This window comes from Astatotilapia calliptera, chromosome 6 (assembly GCF_900246225.1).
Source record: "Astatotilapia calliptera chromosome 6, fAstCal1.2, whole genome shotgun sequence".
NCBI classification, from domain to species: domain Eukaryota; kingdom Metazoa; phylum Chordata; class Actinopteri; order Cichliformes; family Cichlidae; genus Astatotilapia; species Astatotilapia calliptera.
Window position 1 is genome coordinate 36,215,499 of NC_039307.1, and position 18,597 is coordinate 36,234,095.

At 44.2% G+C, this 18,597-nt stretch overlaps 1 protein-coding gene across 1 annotated transcript; it reads left to right on the forward strand.

Annotated features, from left to right (window-relative positions):
- Positions 1-286: 286 nt before the first annotated feature.
- Positions 287-16,964, forward strand: LOC113024704 (NADH dehydrogenase [ubiquinone] iron-sulfur protein 8, mitochondrial-like). The gene is made up of 6 exons (XM_026171982.1): positions 287-383; positions 687-776; positions 1,809-1,917; positions 2,281-2,344; positions 7,243-7,371; positions 16,361-16,964. The coding sequence occupies exons 1-6, from the start codon at positions 302-304 to the stop codon at positions 16,490-16,492; spliced, it is 606 nt and encodes a 201-aa protein (XP_026027767.1). The 5' UTR covers positions 287-301; the 3' UTR covers positions 16,493-16,964.
- The last annotated feature ends 1,633 nt before the right edge of the window (positions 16,965-18,597 follow it).

An 18,597-nucleotide genomic window follows, 5' to 3' on the forward strand; every position in this document is an offset into this window, starting at 1 on the left:
GTTCAGTGAAGAGACAATAAAAGCTAGTTAGTTGTTGTTTAATGCTGATAATTAAAGCAAACAGTACAAGCTTAAAGTGCTTTTAGTGCTCAGTAGTAAGGCAAGAATAGAAAACGGCAATATAATTAGCAATTCATTTACCATCACAAGAGTTTTAAATTTTTCTGGACAGAAGCTAAAAGTGAGAAAGATTTATACTCTGTGTTGATGGAAAATTCTATTGTATTACTCCACTCTAGACTGCTTCCTGTAGTGTCAAGTTGACTGCATTGTAGTAGGTTTACTGTTTATCTTTTCTGAAATGTTTTTACCTTCAGGTTTTTTTGTGGCCAGCCAGAATCTAGCAAGGTCCTTCAGTGTGTCGGCACAAAGGGACGGATTCAGTAAGTGCTGCTACAACACAACTCAATTCAAGGGCTTTCAGAGGCTGTACCACGATATTTTCATTCACACATGGACTTCAGACAGTTTTAGAATTTAGTTCAGGATGTTTTCCTTAGTTGGGCTTTCCTCACATTCTTACATCCTGAAGAAGGATGTACTCAGCTTCACTTGATGAAAAAACAAAAAAGATTTATGAATTACACTGATATTTTACAGTTTACACTCATGTAAATTGGGCGTATTACCATTATTTTGTTTTGGCTGTGTGTGTGTGTGTGTGTTCCTTTCTTTGTCTACATAAGAGTATGTGAATGCTCAGGAGATCCCTGTCGACATGAAGTCCATCACAGACAGAGCAGCACAAACACTGCTATGGACAGAGCTCTTCAGAGGTCAGTTGAATGTTTCTCTGTCCTGTACGAATAATTGGATCTTTGTGTTTTCCTTTACCAGTGGAAGTAGTTGGGGTACTGTCACTTCATGGAAAATGTTCTTTGTATTTGTTATCTTACAGATCAGGGTAACATTAGTCCCCCCATGATATTTTAACGTTTTTGTCCCAGTAGGTTGATTCTGTGCATCTGGATGTTACATTTCAATGGTAAATGGTTTGAAATAAAACCTCAAGCAGTTAGCAGCAAAACTGGGTCTGGAACGTCAATTTATCTTCCAACACGTCACCGACCACCAACACCTAATCCCTGCCCATGATCAGGTACCCTGCTGGGATAATAAGCTAGCCAAAGGAGGAGATGCAAACTGGACCGAAAGACAGCACAGTGTAAAGATGCCCCTGAGACAATCCAGCACATAAGTAGGGTGCAAGATGCTAGCAGGCAGGGCACACTTTGAACGCCATAACCAAGTGGCCGGCATAGTATACTGTGCCAAGTATGACCTGGAAGTCCCGAGGTCAAAATGGTGGTCCTGTAGGACTTCCAGATACAAACGGATAAACTGGTGATAGCTAACCAACCGGACGTAGTAGTGGTAGGGAAGCAGAGGAAGACAGCTGTACTGATAGATGTAGTGATACTAAATGACAGCAAATCAGAAGCTGGACAAATACCAAGGGCTCAGAAAAGAGCTCGAGAAGATGTGGAGGGTGAAGGTAACAGTGGTCCCAGTGGTAACTGGAGCACTCGGTGCAATGACCCCCAAACTAGGCGAGTTTCTCCAGCAGATCCCTGGAACAACATCTGAAATCTCTGTCCAGAAGAGCGCCGTCCTAGGAACAGCAAGGGTGCATGACCTTCAAGTTCCAAGGCCTCTGTCAGGGGACCTGAGCTTGAGAGATAAAAGATGGGGAATTTTTTTTTTGATAGATGGGGAATTTTTTTTGATACAGATGCATAAAATTTTCATGGAGGTGTTAATAATTGTAAGCGTTCTCATTTGAAAATGTGGTTTTATTGTAATGCCAGGTCTAGGCATGACAATGAGCTACCTGTTCAGAGAGCCTGCCACCATTAACTACCCGTTTGAAAAAGGACCACTGTCGCCACGCTTCAGAGGAGAACATGCGTTGCGCAGGTGAGGATGATTATTTGACAAACACCAGTCAGTGTAATATGATTGGTAGCAATGATAAGATGTCAGAATAATAAATTTGATAGTCATTGATTGGTGCTTTGATATATATATACACACACACACACAATACAGTGTGTTTGTGTCTGTTTAACAAATCGACCAGTAACTTCTTATATAAGGAGGATCATATGCAATGCAAGAAAAACATTGTAACTTTTTAGATTTAACTTTTTTTCTAAACTATTAGCATCTTTGAATAGTATCTGAAAACACCTCCATACATCTGAGATTTTATAGGAGGCTCTGAGATGACACTGTATTAGTAATCAAACCTCACCAAGTTTTTGGAATGTGTCAAAACAGGTATCCCTCAGGAGAAGAGCGTTGCATTGCTTGCAAGCTGTGTGAAGCAATCTGTCCTGCCCAGGTATAAACAAATAGTCATACCTATGTGAACAAATATGAATGAGGTAAAAACAACTTTGGCTATAGATTAGGGCTGCCACGATTAGTCGACTAGTCACGATTACGTCGACTATCAAAAGCTGATTATCAGAACTGTGAGATGCTCGAGAATTTATTAAGATAAGATAAGATAACCTTTATTAGTCCCACACGTGGGAAATTTGTTTTGTCACAGCAGGAAGTGGACAGTGCAAAAGTTATGAGGCAAAAATTAGAATACAATAAGAATAAATACAGTACACAACTGTACAGAATAAAATAAAATACTATATACAGTAGAATAAAATAAAATAAATATACAATAAGATAAGAATAGAATACAAATACAAATACTATATACAACTGAGTAAAAATACAACAATGACAGATAGGATTATTGCACTTAGTATTATTGCATATGTATGGATGTGTGTGTTTGTTCAGTTAAAGTCTTTGTTGTGGAGTCTGACAGCAGTGGGGAGGAAAGACCTGCGAAATCTCTCCGTCCCACACCGTGGGTGCCGCAGTCTCCCACTGAAGGAGCTGCTCAGTGCTGTCACAGTCTGCTGCATGGGGTGGGAGATGTTGTCCATCAGGGATGACAGCTTAGCCGCCGTTCTCCTGTCACTCACCACCTCCACTGGGTCCAGAGGGCATCCTAGAACAGAGCTGGCCCTTCGGATCACCCTGTTCAGTCTCTTCCTGTCCCCAGCAGAGATGCTGCCGCCCCAGCAGACCACGCCATAAAAGATAGCAGAAGCCACAACAGAGTCATAGAATTTCTTCAGGAGTGGGCCTACCACCAGTTCCTTGGTTTTACTGGCGTTGATCTGGAGGTAGTTCAGCTGGCACCAGTCCACAAAGTCTTGGGTCAGACCTCTGTACTCCTTGTCGTCCCCATCAGGGATGAGGCCGACTATTGCAGAGTCATCAGAGAACTTCTGCAGGAAGCACTGGGTGGAATTGTGGGAGAAGTCTGCAGTGTAGATGGTGAAGAGGAACGGAGCCAGAACCGTTCCCTGTGGGGCCCCCGTACTGCAGACGACCCTGTCCGACACACAGCCCTGAGTCCTCACATACTGTGGTCGGTCGGTGAGGTAGTCCAGGATCCAGGTAGTGAGGTGATGGTCCACTCCAGAGTTCACCAGCTTGTCCTTTAGAACCGAGGGAAGAATGGTGTTGAAGGCACTGGAGAAATCAAAGAACATGATTCTCACAGTGCTTCCAGCGGTCTCCAGGTGAGCGAGGGAACGATGTAGGAGGTGAATGACGGCATCATCCGCTCCAATGCCAGGCTGGTAGGCAAACTGAAGTGGGTCCAGTGATGAGCTTATTAGGCGCCGAAGCTGAGCCAGGACCAACCGCTCCAGGGTCTTCATCAGGTGGGATGTCAGAGCCACCGGCCTGTAGCTGTTGAGGTCCTTGGGGCGTGAAGTCTTTGGCACTGGTACAACACAGGAGGTTTTCCAGAGCTGTGGGACTCTTCCCAACCTCAGGCTCAGGTTGAAGAGGTGCTCCATCACCCCACACAGTTGGTCCGCGCAGGACCTGACGACCCTCGAGCTGATGCCATCTGGACCCGCTGCCTTCTTGCCATTAAGTACTCTGGTGTCCTGTTATATCTTAGATAGCAAGGAGTTTATTAAACTTCACCGAAACAATCTGCAAATTTCATTAAAATTTAATAAACTATCATCTTGTCTTTATTTTTAGTTAGCACATACCTTAAACACTTAAAGCTGTAAGCTAATGATAGTTATATAAGAGCAGATGCTGCTGGTGCAATAAGCTGAACGTTTTACGTCCAATGGATGATGATCTGATTAGTCGACTAATCGCAAAAATAATCGGTGACTAGTCGACTATCAGAATAATCGTTTGTGGCAGCCCTACTATAGATACGTTTGCAGCATAACTGTCCTCACAGGACCTCAACTGTATAACTGAACATGTATATGATACAGTGCAAAAGTCTTGAGCCACCTATCATTTCTTTGTATTTTGCTGGGAAATTTGGAAATATGTGCAGAGATTTATTCAAACATGTTCGAGCATAAATGGAAATACAATAGATAAGTCAAAAACATAATTTGTACAATTCTAATGAGCTTGAAAATCAATATTTGGTAGGAGCAGCTTTGAATTCTCTTTGTGTAATTTCTTTAAGCAGTCTTCAGGAATGGTTCACCAGGCTTCTTGAAGGGCATTTAAAGCTCTTCTTTGGATGCCACCCTCCACTGCGAGCAATTCTGAGGCTTTGGCAAACAGTAGATGGTGAACCATGGGAGTCAGATGCATCTATCAGGTCATGTGTCAGGTCTATGCTGGATTTTTTTATGACTTTCAGATACCTGCCACTTTTTTTTTTTTTTTTTGTCCCCTAATTGTCCAATTTCCTCAAAGCTTAGCCCACTTAGCTGAGATATGCCAGGTTCTTGGTTAGCAGTTCTTAGAACTAATCTTGTTGCTGTAAAAATCGTATTTCATGCTTCTCAAACTGTTGTCTTTGAAATATAGGACTAAATAATGGATTTATGTGACAGGCTGAAAGGATGCAATCTAAAATTGTTTTGTTGCTAAGTTGTCTGTTGTGTGTAGACACAACACTGGTTCCCAGGAGTTAGGTGCCTTTTTATTGCTTGAATGATTCAAAAGTCAGTGTTAAAAGTGTCTTAAAAAACTTTTGTCCTCTGAAAGTCATTTTCAGCCAAGGACTGGACTGAAAAAGCGCACCTGAATATTAGCCGCACAAGCTAAAATTTGGGGAAAATCCTGTTTTGTACATACATTAGCCGCACCTGACTAAAAGCCGCAGGTGTTTTAATGTTTACTTACCATATGTACGAGAATGCGCACAAAGGGGATTGTCAGGAAAGAGATGGCTGTTTGGGACCACATCCCTTTTATTAATATTTTGAAAAACAAGTTACCGGTACATATTTGCATAACTTTTTACGTATATGCACAAGTACCGGTAATTACAAGTACGAAACATGTGCTGTGCTTTATAAACGAGTAACAAATGTAGTACATAACAATAACCTACAGCACACCAGAAAAAGAGATTTGGCCTACCTTTTAGGCTCAGGTGCAGTAACACGGCTTTAACAAGAAGAAAAGTCAGTCATTCACCACCATCTTTCTCTTCTTCCTGCGCACTAAAACCCATAAAGTCCTCAGGCTCAGGATGGCTTCGTCATCCACTCTCCGCTACTCCCCTTCGTTGTCACTTTCAAAACCAAAGAAATCCTCGTCAGTGTCGGAGTCGAAAACCCTCTGAAGGGCAGTGGTGGTGTCCCCCTCTCCATCATGCAGCAGTCCAGCCCTTCGAAATCCTTTGGTGATCGTGGATGCTTTTACACTTCTCCACGCTGTCAGAATCCACTGGCAGACTTGGGCAAAACTTGCTCTTCGCATGCGACCAGTTTTGGTGAATGATTTATTACCGCTCGTCATCCATGCCTCCCACTGAACGCGTAGTGCTACTTTGAACGCACGATTCACACTGATGTCGAGTGGCTGCAGGTGCTTCGTTGTGCCTGCAGGAATCAAAGCTGGAATCGAGTTTGTGCTCTTAATGGCTGCTTTCACAGAATCTGTGATATGGGCCCTCATGCTGTCCAAAACAAGCAACGCTTTTTTTTTTTTTTTTTTTTTTTTTTTTTTTGGCGAAAGAATCCTCCAGGCTGCTTCCCATAGCACTCTTGCAGCCATTCCTTCATTACGCTTTCCACCATCCACCCATTCTTGTTGACCTTAACAGAGATGCCGCTCGGGATCTCTTCTCTTGGCATAGTCATCCACTTAAAGATCACCATTGGCGGAAGTTGAAACCCTGATGCTGTGCAGCCCAGCGCACAAGTGAAATTCGTTCTCTCATGGCCAGTGGTTCTCACCGTGGTGGTTGATTCGCCTTGCTTGTTAACAGTCCTAGTGAGGGGGCAGGTCAAACGTCAATAGCACTTCATCCATGTTTATGATCTCGTCCGGTCCGATGGAATATTCGTTTATCTTTCTTAGTGTGAATTTGCGGAAGTTTGTTATTTTCCTCTGCGTAGTCGGGAGGGAGTTGCTGACACACAGTCGTCCGTGCCCTCATGGACAGTCCTTTTCGTTTCATAAATCTGTGACACCAGGATGGCCCACCTCTGAAATTTTCTATCTTCATTTCGTTGGTGACTGTTTTGGCTTTTAGTTGGATCTGCACAGTTTAAACACCTCGCCCGTTTGCTCTCTGCGTGTTCACCCAGTCTTCAATACAGTCTTCAAGTTTGGGCCATCTGCTCTTATTTCCTCTGAAAGCTTTTTTCGTCTTTTTGCACAGAGCCAGTTCGTCTCCAACGTCTCACCATTGATTCGTTTATACCAAGGGTACGTGCAGCAGCTCTATTTCCCTTGCTGAGTGCCAAATAGACTGCCTTTAATTTGAAAGCTGCATCATATGCATTTCTTTTGTTTGCCATACTGAGGGTTTTTGAATGATCACATGCCCTTCCACCAGGCAACGTAGTGCCGTACAACAGCGGAGCAACCAAAACAAATCCTCTTACGATATCACAAAAATCATGGACGATCCATAGAAAAGCCGCGGGGTTCAAAGCTTGTGCAAAAAGTAGTGGCTTATAGCCCGAAACTAACGGTAATGTCCAAAGAAACCCTGGAGAACTATTACTCAAGACCACTCATTAAGGATGCGATCAGAGTAGAGCCTTGATTTGAATGTATCGCTCCATGGAAGCAAAAAACACAAACAAAAGAAAAGATAGGAGGGTCAAGACGTTTGCACAGTACTGTATACTGGGGAATGAATGTTTGTATTCATTATTAGTACAAATACCAGATAGCGCTGTTGATATCATCACTAACAATTTTCCTTTCCAGGCCATCACCATAGAGGCAGAGACGCGTGCTGATGGCAGCAGGAGGACAACTCGCTACGACATTGACATGACCAAATGTATCTACTGCGGTTTCTGTCAGGAGGCATGTCCTGTGGATGCCATTGTAGAGGTGTGTCTTTTTCCACAACATAGACAGTCTTGGATAGTGTGGGTAGCCCCACTGCATGTTTGATTGATTGACTGATTGATTGATTAATTGAATGATTGATTTATTTTGAACATGTTGAAAAAGTACAACAACATAGAATTAAAAAGAGATAAATAAACAAAGCAAAACAAAAGGAAAACGAGCAACCACAACTACAAATAACTTTGATGTTCAAAAAGGAGCAGGAAGAAGCATAAGCTTATTTAATCCCACCCCTTTTCCACTATCTAGTAATCAATAGACTACAGAAGTACCTCCTTGCAATTAGTCAAAGGAGCTTGCAAAGAAAAGCGTCTGGACTTCTTTAAGTTGCTTGAAGACGTTTCACCTCTCATCCGAGAAGCTTCTTCAGTTCTAAGGTCAATTACATTATATGTTACATGTATTTTTTTTAAATATATATAAACCACCCAGCTCACCCCTGCGGGCAGTTTATCCTTCAAGCTCGGGTCCTCTACCAGAGGCCTGGGAGCTTGAGGGTCCTGCGCAGTATCTTAGCTGTTCCCAGGACTGCGCTCTTCTGGACAGAGATCTCCGATGTTGTTCCCGGCATCTGCTGGAGCCACTCGCCTAGCTTGGGAGTCACCGCACCTAGTGCTCCGATTACCACGGGGACCACCGTTACCTTCACCCTCCACATCCTCTCGAGCTCTTCAGGATCAGAATACTTTATTAATCCCGAAGGAAATTAGGGTTACAGCAGGCAGCACGCTAATGGCGCATGCGCACTTACAAAGGAACCTTCTGACCAACTTTACACAAACATCATGTCACAGACATGTCAGAAAGGTAGGCTGATAGGAAAAAAACAACGAAAATGAATAACATGAGGTAAGAGGAGGAGAAAAAAAACTCCACTCAGACTGAGCTCCTAGTGGGAGAACAGTTTGATAACAGAAAAAACATCTCAGCACAAAAAGCACATGACTATCAATACACCATAGAAACACAAGACAAGCAACAGGGGTGGGTAAAGGGTAAGAGAGAGCCGGTGTAGACAGGGCATCCGCTCCTGCAGCATGTCTGCGCTGGTCCAGTCGACTGCCATCTTCCCCAGTAGGGCACAAGCATCGAAGGTGTTTGGAAAGGGAGGGGGGATCTGTGTGTGTGTGTGTGTGTGTGTGTGTGTGTGTGTGTGTCCAGAGTTCAGCTGAGACAGTGTCCTTCGCCCCGCCAGGCTAGGTAAACAGTCTTCCAGCCAACCCAGGTGGCCTTGCATGGAATGGGGGGAACAGTCTAAACACAGTTGTTGTCAGGGTGTTTTGTTCAGCTCCAGCCTTGAGGCCGCAGCTGGCGCCGAAGGGGTCTCCGCATGAAGTGATGATGGTTTTTCCTTTAGTGCAAACAACTCATATGAATTTCAAAGCTGTTCTAACAATCCAACACTGGTCTCTTAATCTCCCGTTGGAGAGCCGTGAGCTTTCTATGATGTTATCCAAACTTAGGTTCCGTGATGTTGTCATTCTTTTTGCTCAAAGAGCAGGTTCTGAGAACTCACGACCGCAGTGCACTTCCCCAAGATGTGATCGAATTTGCGCTCAAAGGTGTTATTCGAGCTAGCCCCTCCAGATGTAATCGAGTATTTCACTCAGAGGTCTTGTTCTGAGTATTCGCGGCAGCCGTGCGTTCTCCAAGATCTTCTCCGTGCTGCACTCAATGAGCCCATGGTATTTCTCCAGCTTCTCGTGTTCCTTCTTTCTGATGTTGCTGTCATTCGTAACCGCTACATCGATCACTACGGCCGTCTTCTCATGTTTGTTCACCACCACTATGTCCGGTTGGTTAGCCACCACCATTTTGTCCGTCTGTATCTGGAAGTCCCACAGGATCTTAGCTCGGTCATTCTCCACCACCCTTGGGGGCATCTCCCATTTTGACCTCGGGACTTCCAGGTTATACTCGGCACAGATGTTCCTGTACACTATGCCGGCCACTTGGTTATGGCGTTCCATGTATGCCTTGCCTGCTAGCATCTTGCACCCTGCTGTTATGTGCTGGTAGGATATATATATATATATATATATATATATATATATATATATATATATATATATATATATAAACACCCAGCACGCCCCTGCGGGCGGTTTATCCTTCAAGCTCGGGTCCTCTACCAGAGGCCTGGGAGCTTGAGGGTCCTGCGCAGTATCTTAGCTGTTCCCAGGACTGCGCTCTTCTGGACAGAGATCTCCGATGTTTTTCCCGGGATCTGCTGGAGCCACTCGCCTAGCTTGGGAGTCACCGCACCTAGTGCTCCGATTACCACGGGGACCACCGTTACCTTCACCCTCCACATCCTCTCGAGCTCTTCTCTGAGCCCTTGGTATTTCTCCAGCTTCTCGTGTTCCTTCTTCCTGATATTGCTGTCATTCGGAACCGCTACATCGATCACTACGGCCGTCTTCTTGTGTTTGTCTACCACCACTATGTCCGGTTGGTTAGCCACCACCATTTTGTCCGTCTGTATCTGGAAGTCCCACAGGATCTTAGCTCGGTCATTCTCCACCACCCTTGGGGGCATCTCCCATTTTGACCTCGGGACTTCTAGGTTATACTCGGCACAGATGTTCCTGTACACTATGCCGGCCACTTGGTTATGGCGTTCCATGTATGCCTTGCCTGCTAGCATCTTGCACCCTGCTGTTATGTGCTGGATAGTCTCTGGGGCATCTTTACACAGCCTGCACCTGGGGTCTTGCCTGGTGTGATAGACCCCAGCCTCTATGGATCTTGTACTCAGAGCTTGTTCTTGTGCTGCCATGATTAGTGCCTCTGTGCTGTCTTTCAGTCCAGCTTTGTCCAGCCACTGGTAGGATTTCTGGATATCAGCCACCTCCTCTATCTGCCGGTGGTACATACCGTGCAGGGGCCTGTCCTTCCATGATGGTTCCTCGTCTCCCTCCTCTTTCTTGGGTTTCTGCTGCCTGAGGTATTCACTGAGCACTCGGTCAGTTGGGGCCATCAATATCCATATATATATCCATAGGTCCCTGAATAGGATGAGGGACCTATGGAGATATATATATATATATATATATATATGCAACCCATAACGGCAATGCTCAGTGGCTAGAGGATCTGAGGGCAGACCACAGCGACCTCCCTGAACAGGGTCCAGTAACCATCACAGTGGCAGATATCCAAGAAAGGGTCTCCAGTATGAAGAGTTGGACAGCACCAGGGCCCGACATGGTTCACGCCTACTGGCTGAAGAAGCTGACTGCACTCCACGAGCGTCTGGCAGCACAAATGAACCAGCTGCTAGTTAACGAGAGACACCCGGAATGGCTAACTGAAGGCCGGACAGTCCTGATCCCCAAGGACCCCAAGAAGGGACTGGTCCCCTCCAACTACCGACCAATAACCTGCCTCAGTACTACATGGAAGCTCCTGTCAGGCATCATATCGGCTAAGATGAACAGGCACATGGGTCAATACATGAGCGGGACACAGAAAGGAATTGGCAAGAATACCAGAGGCGCAAAACACCAGCTACTGGTAGACAGAACAATCAGCCGAGACTGCAAGACCAGACTGACCAACCTGTGCACTGCCTGGATTGATTACAAGAAGGCCTATGACTCAATGCCCCACAGCTGGATACTGGAATGCCTAGAATTGTACAAGATCAATGGGACCCTAAGAGCCTTCATCAGGAACTCAATGGGGATGTGGCGTACAACACTAGAGGCCAACTCCAAGCCCATAGCACAAGTCACCATCAAGTGCGGGATCTACCAAGGAGATGCTCTGTCCCCACTGCTGTTCTGCATAGGCCTGAACCCCCTCAGTGAGATCATTAACAAGACTGGCTACGGATACCGACTACGGAACGGAGCAGTTGTCAGCCACCTCCTGTACATGGATGACATCAAGTAGTATGCCAAGAGTGAACGAGACATCGATTCACTGATCCACACTACCAGGCTATACAGCAATGACATTGGAATGTCGTTCGGACTGGAGAAGTGTAGTCGGATGGTATCAAAGAGAGGGAAGGTAGTCAGAACTGAGGGGATTGAACTACCAGAAGGCAACATTGCAGACATAGAGGACAGTTACAAGTACCTGGGGATCCCGCAGGCAAATGGGAACCATGAAGAGGCCGCTAGAAAGGCTGCAACCACCAAGTACCTGCAGAGGGTCAGGCAAGTCCTGAGGAGTCAGCTGAATGGTAAGAACAAGATCCGGGCCATCAACACGTACGCCCTGCCCGTGATCAGGTACCCTGCTGGGGTAATAGGCTGGCCAAAGGAGGAGATAGAAGCCACTGACATAAAGACAAGAAAGCTCCTTACCATGCATGGAGGGTTTCACCCCAAGTCCAGCACCCTGAGGCTGTACGCTAAGCGGAAGGAAGGGGGCCGGGGACTGGTGAGTGTCAGCACCACAGTCCAGGATGAGACAAGGAACATCCAAGAATACATTGGGAAGATGGCCCCAACTGACCGAGTGCTCAGTGAATACCTCAGGCAGCAGAAACCCAAGAAAGAGGAGGGAGACGAGGAACCATCATGGAAGGACAGGCCCCTGCACGGTATGTACCACCGGCAGATAGAGGAGGTGGCTGATATCCAGAAATCCTACCAGTGGCTGGACAAAGCTGGACTGAAAGACAGCACAGAGGCACTAATCATGGCAGCACAAGAACAAGCTCTGAGTACAAGATCCATAGAGGCTGGGGTCTATCACACCAGGCAAGACCCCAGGTGCAGGCTGTGTAAAGATGCCCCAGAGACAATCCAGCACATAACAGCAGGGTGCAAGATGCTAGCAGGCAAGGCATACATGGAACGCCATAACCAAGTGGCCGGCATAGTGTACAGGAACATCTGTGCCGAGTATAACCTGGAAGTCCCGAGGTCAAAATGGGAGATGCCCCCAAGGGTGGTGGAGAATGACCGAGCTAAGATCCTGTGGGACTTCCAGATACAGACGGACAAAATGGTGGTGGCTAACCAACCGGACATAGTGGTGGTAGACAAACAGAAGAAGACGGCCGTAGTGATCGATGTAGCGGTTCCGAATGACAGCAATATCAGGAAGAAGGAACACGAGAAGCTGGAGAAATACCAAGGGCTCAGAGAAGAGCTCGAGAGGATGTGGAGGGTGAAGGTAATGGTGGTCCCCGTGGTAATCGGAGCACTAGGTGCGGTGACTCCCAAGCTAGGCGAGTGGCTCCAGCAGATCCCGGGAATAACATCGGAGATCTCTGTCCAGAAGAGCGCAGTCCTGGGAACAGCTAAGATACTGCGCAGGACCCTCAAGCTCCCAGGCCTCTGGTAGAGGACCCGAGCTTGAAGGATAAACCGCCCGCAGGGGCGTGCTGGGTGTTTTTTTTTTTTTTTTTTTTTTTTTTTTTTATGTATGCATGTATGCATGTATGCATGTATGTATGCATGTATGCATGTATGTATGCATGCATGCATGCATATCGAACGGTTCAATATCGATATGAGTATCGTTGCACCCCTAATATATATATATATATATAAAATGTACAAATATACAAGCTGGTTTCTTTAAAAAAAAAGTAATATGTAATAAATAGTGTTGTGTATATACAGTTGAGTTATTGCACATAGAATTGGTATTGCACAGTGGTGGTCCATAGAGGAAGTGGGAAGAAAAAAAAATTGGGGGGTGGGCTGTGTTATCGGTGCATGTGTGAGTTCAGGGTGTTTATGGCTTTGGGGAAGAAACTTTTTGAGTCTGTGGATTTTTGTGCTGATGCACCTGTAGCGCTTCCCTGGGGGAAGCAGGCTGAACATGTTGAAACCAGGGTGGGAGCTGTCCTTGATAATGTTTGCTGCTCTGCTGAGGCAGCGGGAGGAATAAATGTCCATCAGGGAGGGGAGAGGGCAGCCGATGATCTTTTGTGCTGTCTTGACCACACTCTGAAGCCTCACTCTTTCCGCCTTGGTGCAGCTGCCGTACCATACTGTGATGCAGTAGGTTAGCGGGCTCTCAATGGACGAGCGGTAGAAGGTCAGCAGCAGTTAAGCAGTTTTAATTGGCATGCAGTAGCTCTAATACTGTGCTGTCTGTAATGGGACAGCAAACATACTGTTATATAAACCAGGCACAAAAAATGAGGAAATTTGGTTGATTATTTCTGGGATTTAAAAATGTTTCTTGGGAATACATCATGTCTGGTTGGAAAGCCTGTTTATTTCCTCTTAAATTTGTCACATTTGTAAACAATTGCATTTGTGGGTTCAGCTGCAGAGTTGAGTATATGGGTTGTACCCATGAAAAACCAACTCGTAAGCATAGACCCTGCACATTAGTCAATTGTGTCTGCAGTATTTAAAGTGAAAAACAGGTTGTCCAATGGTATGCAAGTTATTGCTGAAAAACATTGTTACAACTAAGAACTATTCAAACAGAAATATTAGCTGTATATCTATATCTACCCATCTCTATCTATATATCTGTCTCTCTCTATCATTCATGTATAAGTAAAACGAGTGTTGAACACGTCACATGTACTTCTAAAGGTACTATTGACATGAAATTCTCATCAGATGTCAATAACGATCCATCCAATCCACATATACTAAGAAACCTTAGTTGTCCATAAATTATGTGTAATAATGAGAAATGTCACAGGGAAAAATACTGAACACAAGAAGAAAGACAATGGGGCCAAATAATGTCAGCTGGTTCAGTCCCAACTGATGGCCTAAAAAACTGTCTCATTACCAGTGATTTACACAAGAAATAGCTCATGATGGATCAAACCAATGAGCTTTCTCAAGACCTTTACAAGATTATTGTTGCCAAATATACTGATGTCATGTTACAGAAGAATTTCTAAAGTCCTGAAGGTTCCAGTGACCACTGGCCCATAATCCAGAAGTGGAGACAACATAATTTCGCTGTAAAGCAACCACAACCAGGTGCTCACTGCAAGACTTCAGACAGAGAAGTGAAAAGAATTATCAGTAAGGGTTGTTCAAGAGCCAAGGACCACTTGTGAAGAGCTACAATAAGACCTGGCATCAGCAGGTACACTTGTTTCAAAGAAAACAATAAGCAATGCACTTAACTGCCATGGCCTGTATGAATACTCACCATGCAAGTATCTATTGCTTAAGAAAATGCATGTTGGAGAGTACTTAAAGTTTGCTGAACAACATTCAGACAAGCTTGTGAAATACTGGGGGAAAACAGTCCAAAACTGAACTCTTTGGATGCCATAATACAGACCCTGTTTGGAAGTTAAAAGGTACTGGATATCACCCCAAAAACAACGTACCCACAGTGACGTTTAGAGATGGGAACGTCATGATGTGGGCCTGTGTTCAGCATACAGTACTGAATGAATGCAATTAATGGAAAAAATGTACAGAGGCATTCTTGATAAAGATCTGCTGCTATTTACCAGAATGATGAAGATGAACGTAGGGTGGAAGCTATAGCAGGACAATGATCCCAAACACACAGCCGAGCCAGTTGCACAGGAAGAAAATAAAGCTGCTAGAAAGAGAGCATGTTTCTCCTGTTTTGGCTTCCCTTCATTGGCTTCCTGTTAAATCCAGAATTGAATTCAAAATCCTGCTCCTCACATACAAGGTCTTAAATAATCAGGCCCCATCTTATCTTAATGACCTTGTAGTACCGTATCACCCTATTAGAGCACTTCGCTCTCGCTCTGCAGGCCTACTTGTTGTTCCTAGAGTATTTAAAAGTAGAATGGGAGGCAGAGCCTTCAGTTTTCAGGCCCCTCTTCTGTGGAACCAGCTTCCAGTTTGGATTCAGGAGACAGACACTATCTCTACTTTCAAGATTAGGCTTAAAACTTTCCTTTTTGCTAAAGCATATAGTTAGGGCTGGACCAGGTGACCCTGAATCCTCCCTTAGTTATGCTGCAATAGATGTAGGCTGCTGGGGATTCCCATGATGCATTGAGTTTTTCATTTCCAGTCACCTTTCTCACTCACTATGTGTTAACAGACCTCTCTGCACTCAATCACACTTGTTATTAATCTCTGTCTCTTTTCCACAGCATGTATTTATCCTGTTTTCCTTCTCTCACCCCAACCGGTCGCAGCAGATGGCCCCGCCCCTCCCTGAGCCTGGTTCTGGACATTTCTTCCTGTTAAAAGGGAGTTTTTCCTTCTCACTGTCGCCAAAGTACTTGCTAATAGGGGGTTATATGATTGTTGGGTTTTTCTCTGTATCTATTATTGTACGATCTACTGTGCAATATAAAGCGCCTTGAGGCGACTGTTGTTGTGATTTGGCACTATATAAATAAAATTGAATTGAATCGAATGGCCCAGCCAATCACATGACCTAAATCAAACTGAAAGTCTATGGAAAGAAGAGTTCATAGAATGGGCCCACAGAACCGTCAGGATATAAAAAAAAAAATGGGCCAAAATCACCTTTGCAATGCCTGCGACTAGTTTCTCCACACAGAAGGAGCCTTGAAGCTGTTTTACCAACAAAGGCTTTTGCACAAAGTGTTAAAACAAATTTCAGTAAAGCATGTTTAATACTTTTTTCATTATTACACGTAATATATGCACATCTGTGGTTTGAGTTTTTTGCGTTTGTAGATTGGATGGGTTGTTACTGATTTCTAATGAGTATTTCATGTCAGTATCACCTTTAGAAATATATTCTGGGAGCGGCCGGCCCAGGTCTTCCCTTCTCTCTACCCCTGCTTTCCTGTCCTCTCATCACTGTCTATTGACTAAAGTCCCCCCCCAAAAAAGAATATTTAATTAGTTACACTTTGTGAAAAGGGCTGAAATACGGGCAGAGTCATAATAAAAGTTGGCAGTAATTTTTATTGCAAAGATCTTTATCTTTTTGTTTGTGCTTTCATTATTCTTATTCTTTGCGGTCTCTTTTCTCCACGTTTTGTTTCTGTTATTTTCTTCGGTTCCTCTCCTCGTGTTTGCAGACCTGTTGTAATCCATTTTTCCTTTTTTTTCAGGGTCCTAACTTTGAATTTTCTACTGAAACTCATGAAGAACTGCTCTACAATAAGGAAAAGCTCCTCAACAATGGAGACAAGTGGGAAGCAGAGATTGCTGCCAACATACAAGCTGATTACCTATATCGATAGACATCACACACAGACATGCAGGTGTACAAATGTACAGTATACACAAACCATCTTTTGCGCCCCACACACATTTTGACTCAAACCCAGAGGAAATGGATGGTCAGTTTAGATTTAGTTTTGTTGTCCATTCTTATTTTAAACATAACATAAATATCCTCAGTATCATATTATTCGATATTTATTGTAGAACAATCAATACCCCACTGGCTATTTGTGTAAGGAGTCTAAAGCTGTCACAGCCTGGTCTAGTATATTATCATTCAATGAAGACTATACTTTGTGTGGAAATTGAATTTAATAACATGTAGACTGAGTCAAGCTATGTCAGTCTGAGCATGTACCCCGAGGGTAGACTGCAATCTGGATTTCATCTTCACTGTCAGTGTAAGGGTGCATGGATTATCATCTAGCGAGTTGTATGTTCGTCATGCTGCTTCCACTTTCAAGCAAATAAAGAACCATCTGGGAGAAATTTGTTTCAAGTGTTGAAAAACGATGTACAGAAAATGTTTCAATGCAATTTTTATTTATATAATGCCAAATACAACAACAGCCGCCTCAAGGTGCTTTATATTGTAAGGTAAAGACCCTACAATATTGCAGAGAAAACCCCAGCAATCAGACGACCTCCTATGAGCAAGCACTTGGTGACAAGCTTTATGTTAAAAGCTTCCTTTTAGGCTACGTTCACACTGCAGGCGAAAGCGCATCAAATCCTATTTGCGACCCATATCCGATCATGGTATGACAGTGTGAACGGCAAAAAATCCAATATTTTCAAATCCGATCAGGGTCACTTTCGTATGTGGTACTGAATCCGATACATATCCGATGTTTTAGAAAGAGACTGCTGTTTGAACGGTCAGGTCGCATTAAATCCGTCTTTTACGTCACTGACACAAGACAGACGCCAATTATCAGCAATTATCCAGTGTAGATGTCAGTGAAACTGTTGGGAAGACAACGTGAACATTTTATTTGTACTGTATAATCTGCAGATTCTGACGGAAATCTGCAGCTATCCTTTGAAGCACCGCTTCTCTAAAACAGCAATAAGGATAATTATTAGGTTATCTACATTATTATGTAAATAACAAAATAACTTAAAGCAAAAATTGGGAAACGTAAAGTCCGAAGTCTTTATATTAAGGGCCATCAGTCAAACAATACTGTTTGGTCTGGGTCTAAACAGAGCGCGTTGTGTGTGACGTCTTCTTTTGCGCATGCGGGCTGCTTTGAGCGTTCACACTAGAGCGCGTTTGCTGTTGCATTTTATTTGTAGTGTGAACGAGGAGACAAAAAAATCGGATTTGATCAAAAAATCGGAATTGAGCATTAAGACCTGCAGTGTGAACGTAGCCTTAGAAGGAAAACTGGCAAAACCAGGCTCAGTGGAGGCCAGTCATCTGCTGCGATCAGCTAGGAATGAGGGCAGGGGAGATGGGACAAAAAACCACTGTGGAAAACAGCCAGAGATTAAAAATAACTGATTAAATGAACAGTAGTGTATACACACAGTGTGAAAAAAAAAAAAAGGTGAGTGAAGAAGAAGTAGTCCATTCCCTGGGAATCCCCCAGCAGCCTTGATCTACTGCAGCATAAATAATCACCTGATTGAGCCCAGATTAGAAGCATTAACAAAACTGGCTGTGGTTACCAACTGCAGAACGGATGACATCAAGCATTATGCCACGAGTGAATGAGATATATATTGACTGACACGACTAGGATCTACAACAATGACACTGGAATGTCATTCAGATTGGAGAAGTGTATTTGGATGGTAACAAAGAGAGGAAAGGTAGTCACAACTGAGGGGACTGCACTAGCAGAAGGCAACATTGCAAACATTGAGGATAGTCCTAAACAGTCAGGTAAATCTGAAGAACAAGATCTGGGAAATGAACACTGTCTTGGAATTTCCTGTTAGTAAAGTCTGCAACGCAGTCAGCTGTGGCCAAAGCTTTTTAATTACAGGATGCAAGAGAGAAAACAGACTGCAAACATCACAGTTATGCAGTCAGGATAGCTCTGCCCTTGAGACGTCGCGCCGCCTCTTTTATACCTTCACACACAACTCCTGGTGCATCACTACAGTTACAACA

What these genes read in the sequence shown, in the direction of transcription:
- LOC113024704 (XM_026171982.1), top strand. Translation starts at nt 302, where the DNA reads ATGTTTTTACCTTCAGGTTTTTTTGTGGCCAGCCAGAATCTAGCAAGG. An exon ending in AAGCAATCTGTCCTGCCCAG is followed by an intron (nt 2,345 to 7,242) that starts GTATAAACAAAT and finishes TTTCCTTTCCAG; the next exon opens with GCCATCACCATAGAGGCAGA. An exon ending in CTGTGGATGCCATTGTAGAG is followed by an intron (nt 7,372 to 16,360) that starts GTGTGTCTTTTT and finishes CTTTTTTTTCAG; the next exon opens with GGTCCTAACTTTGAATTTTC.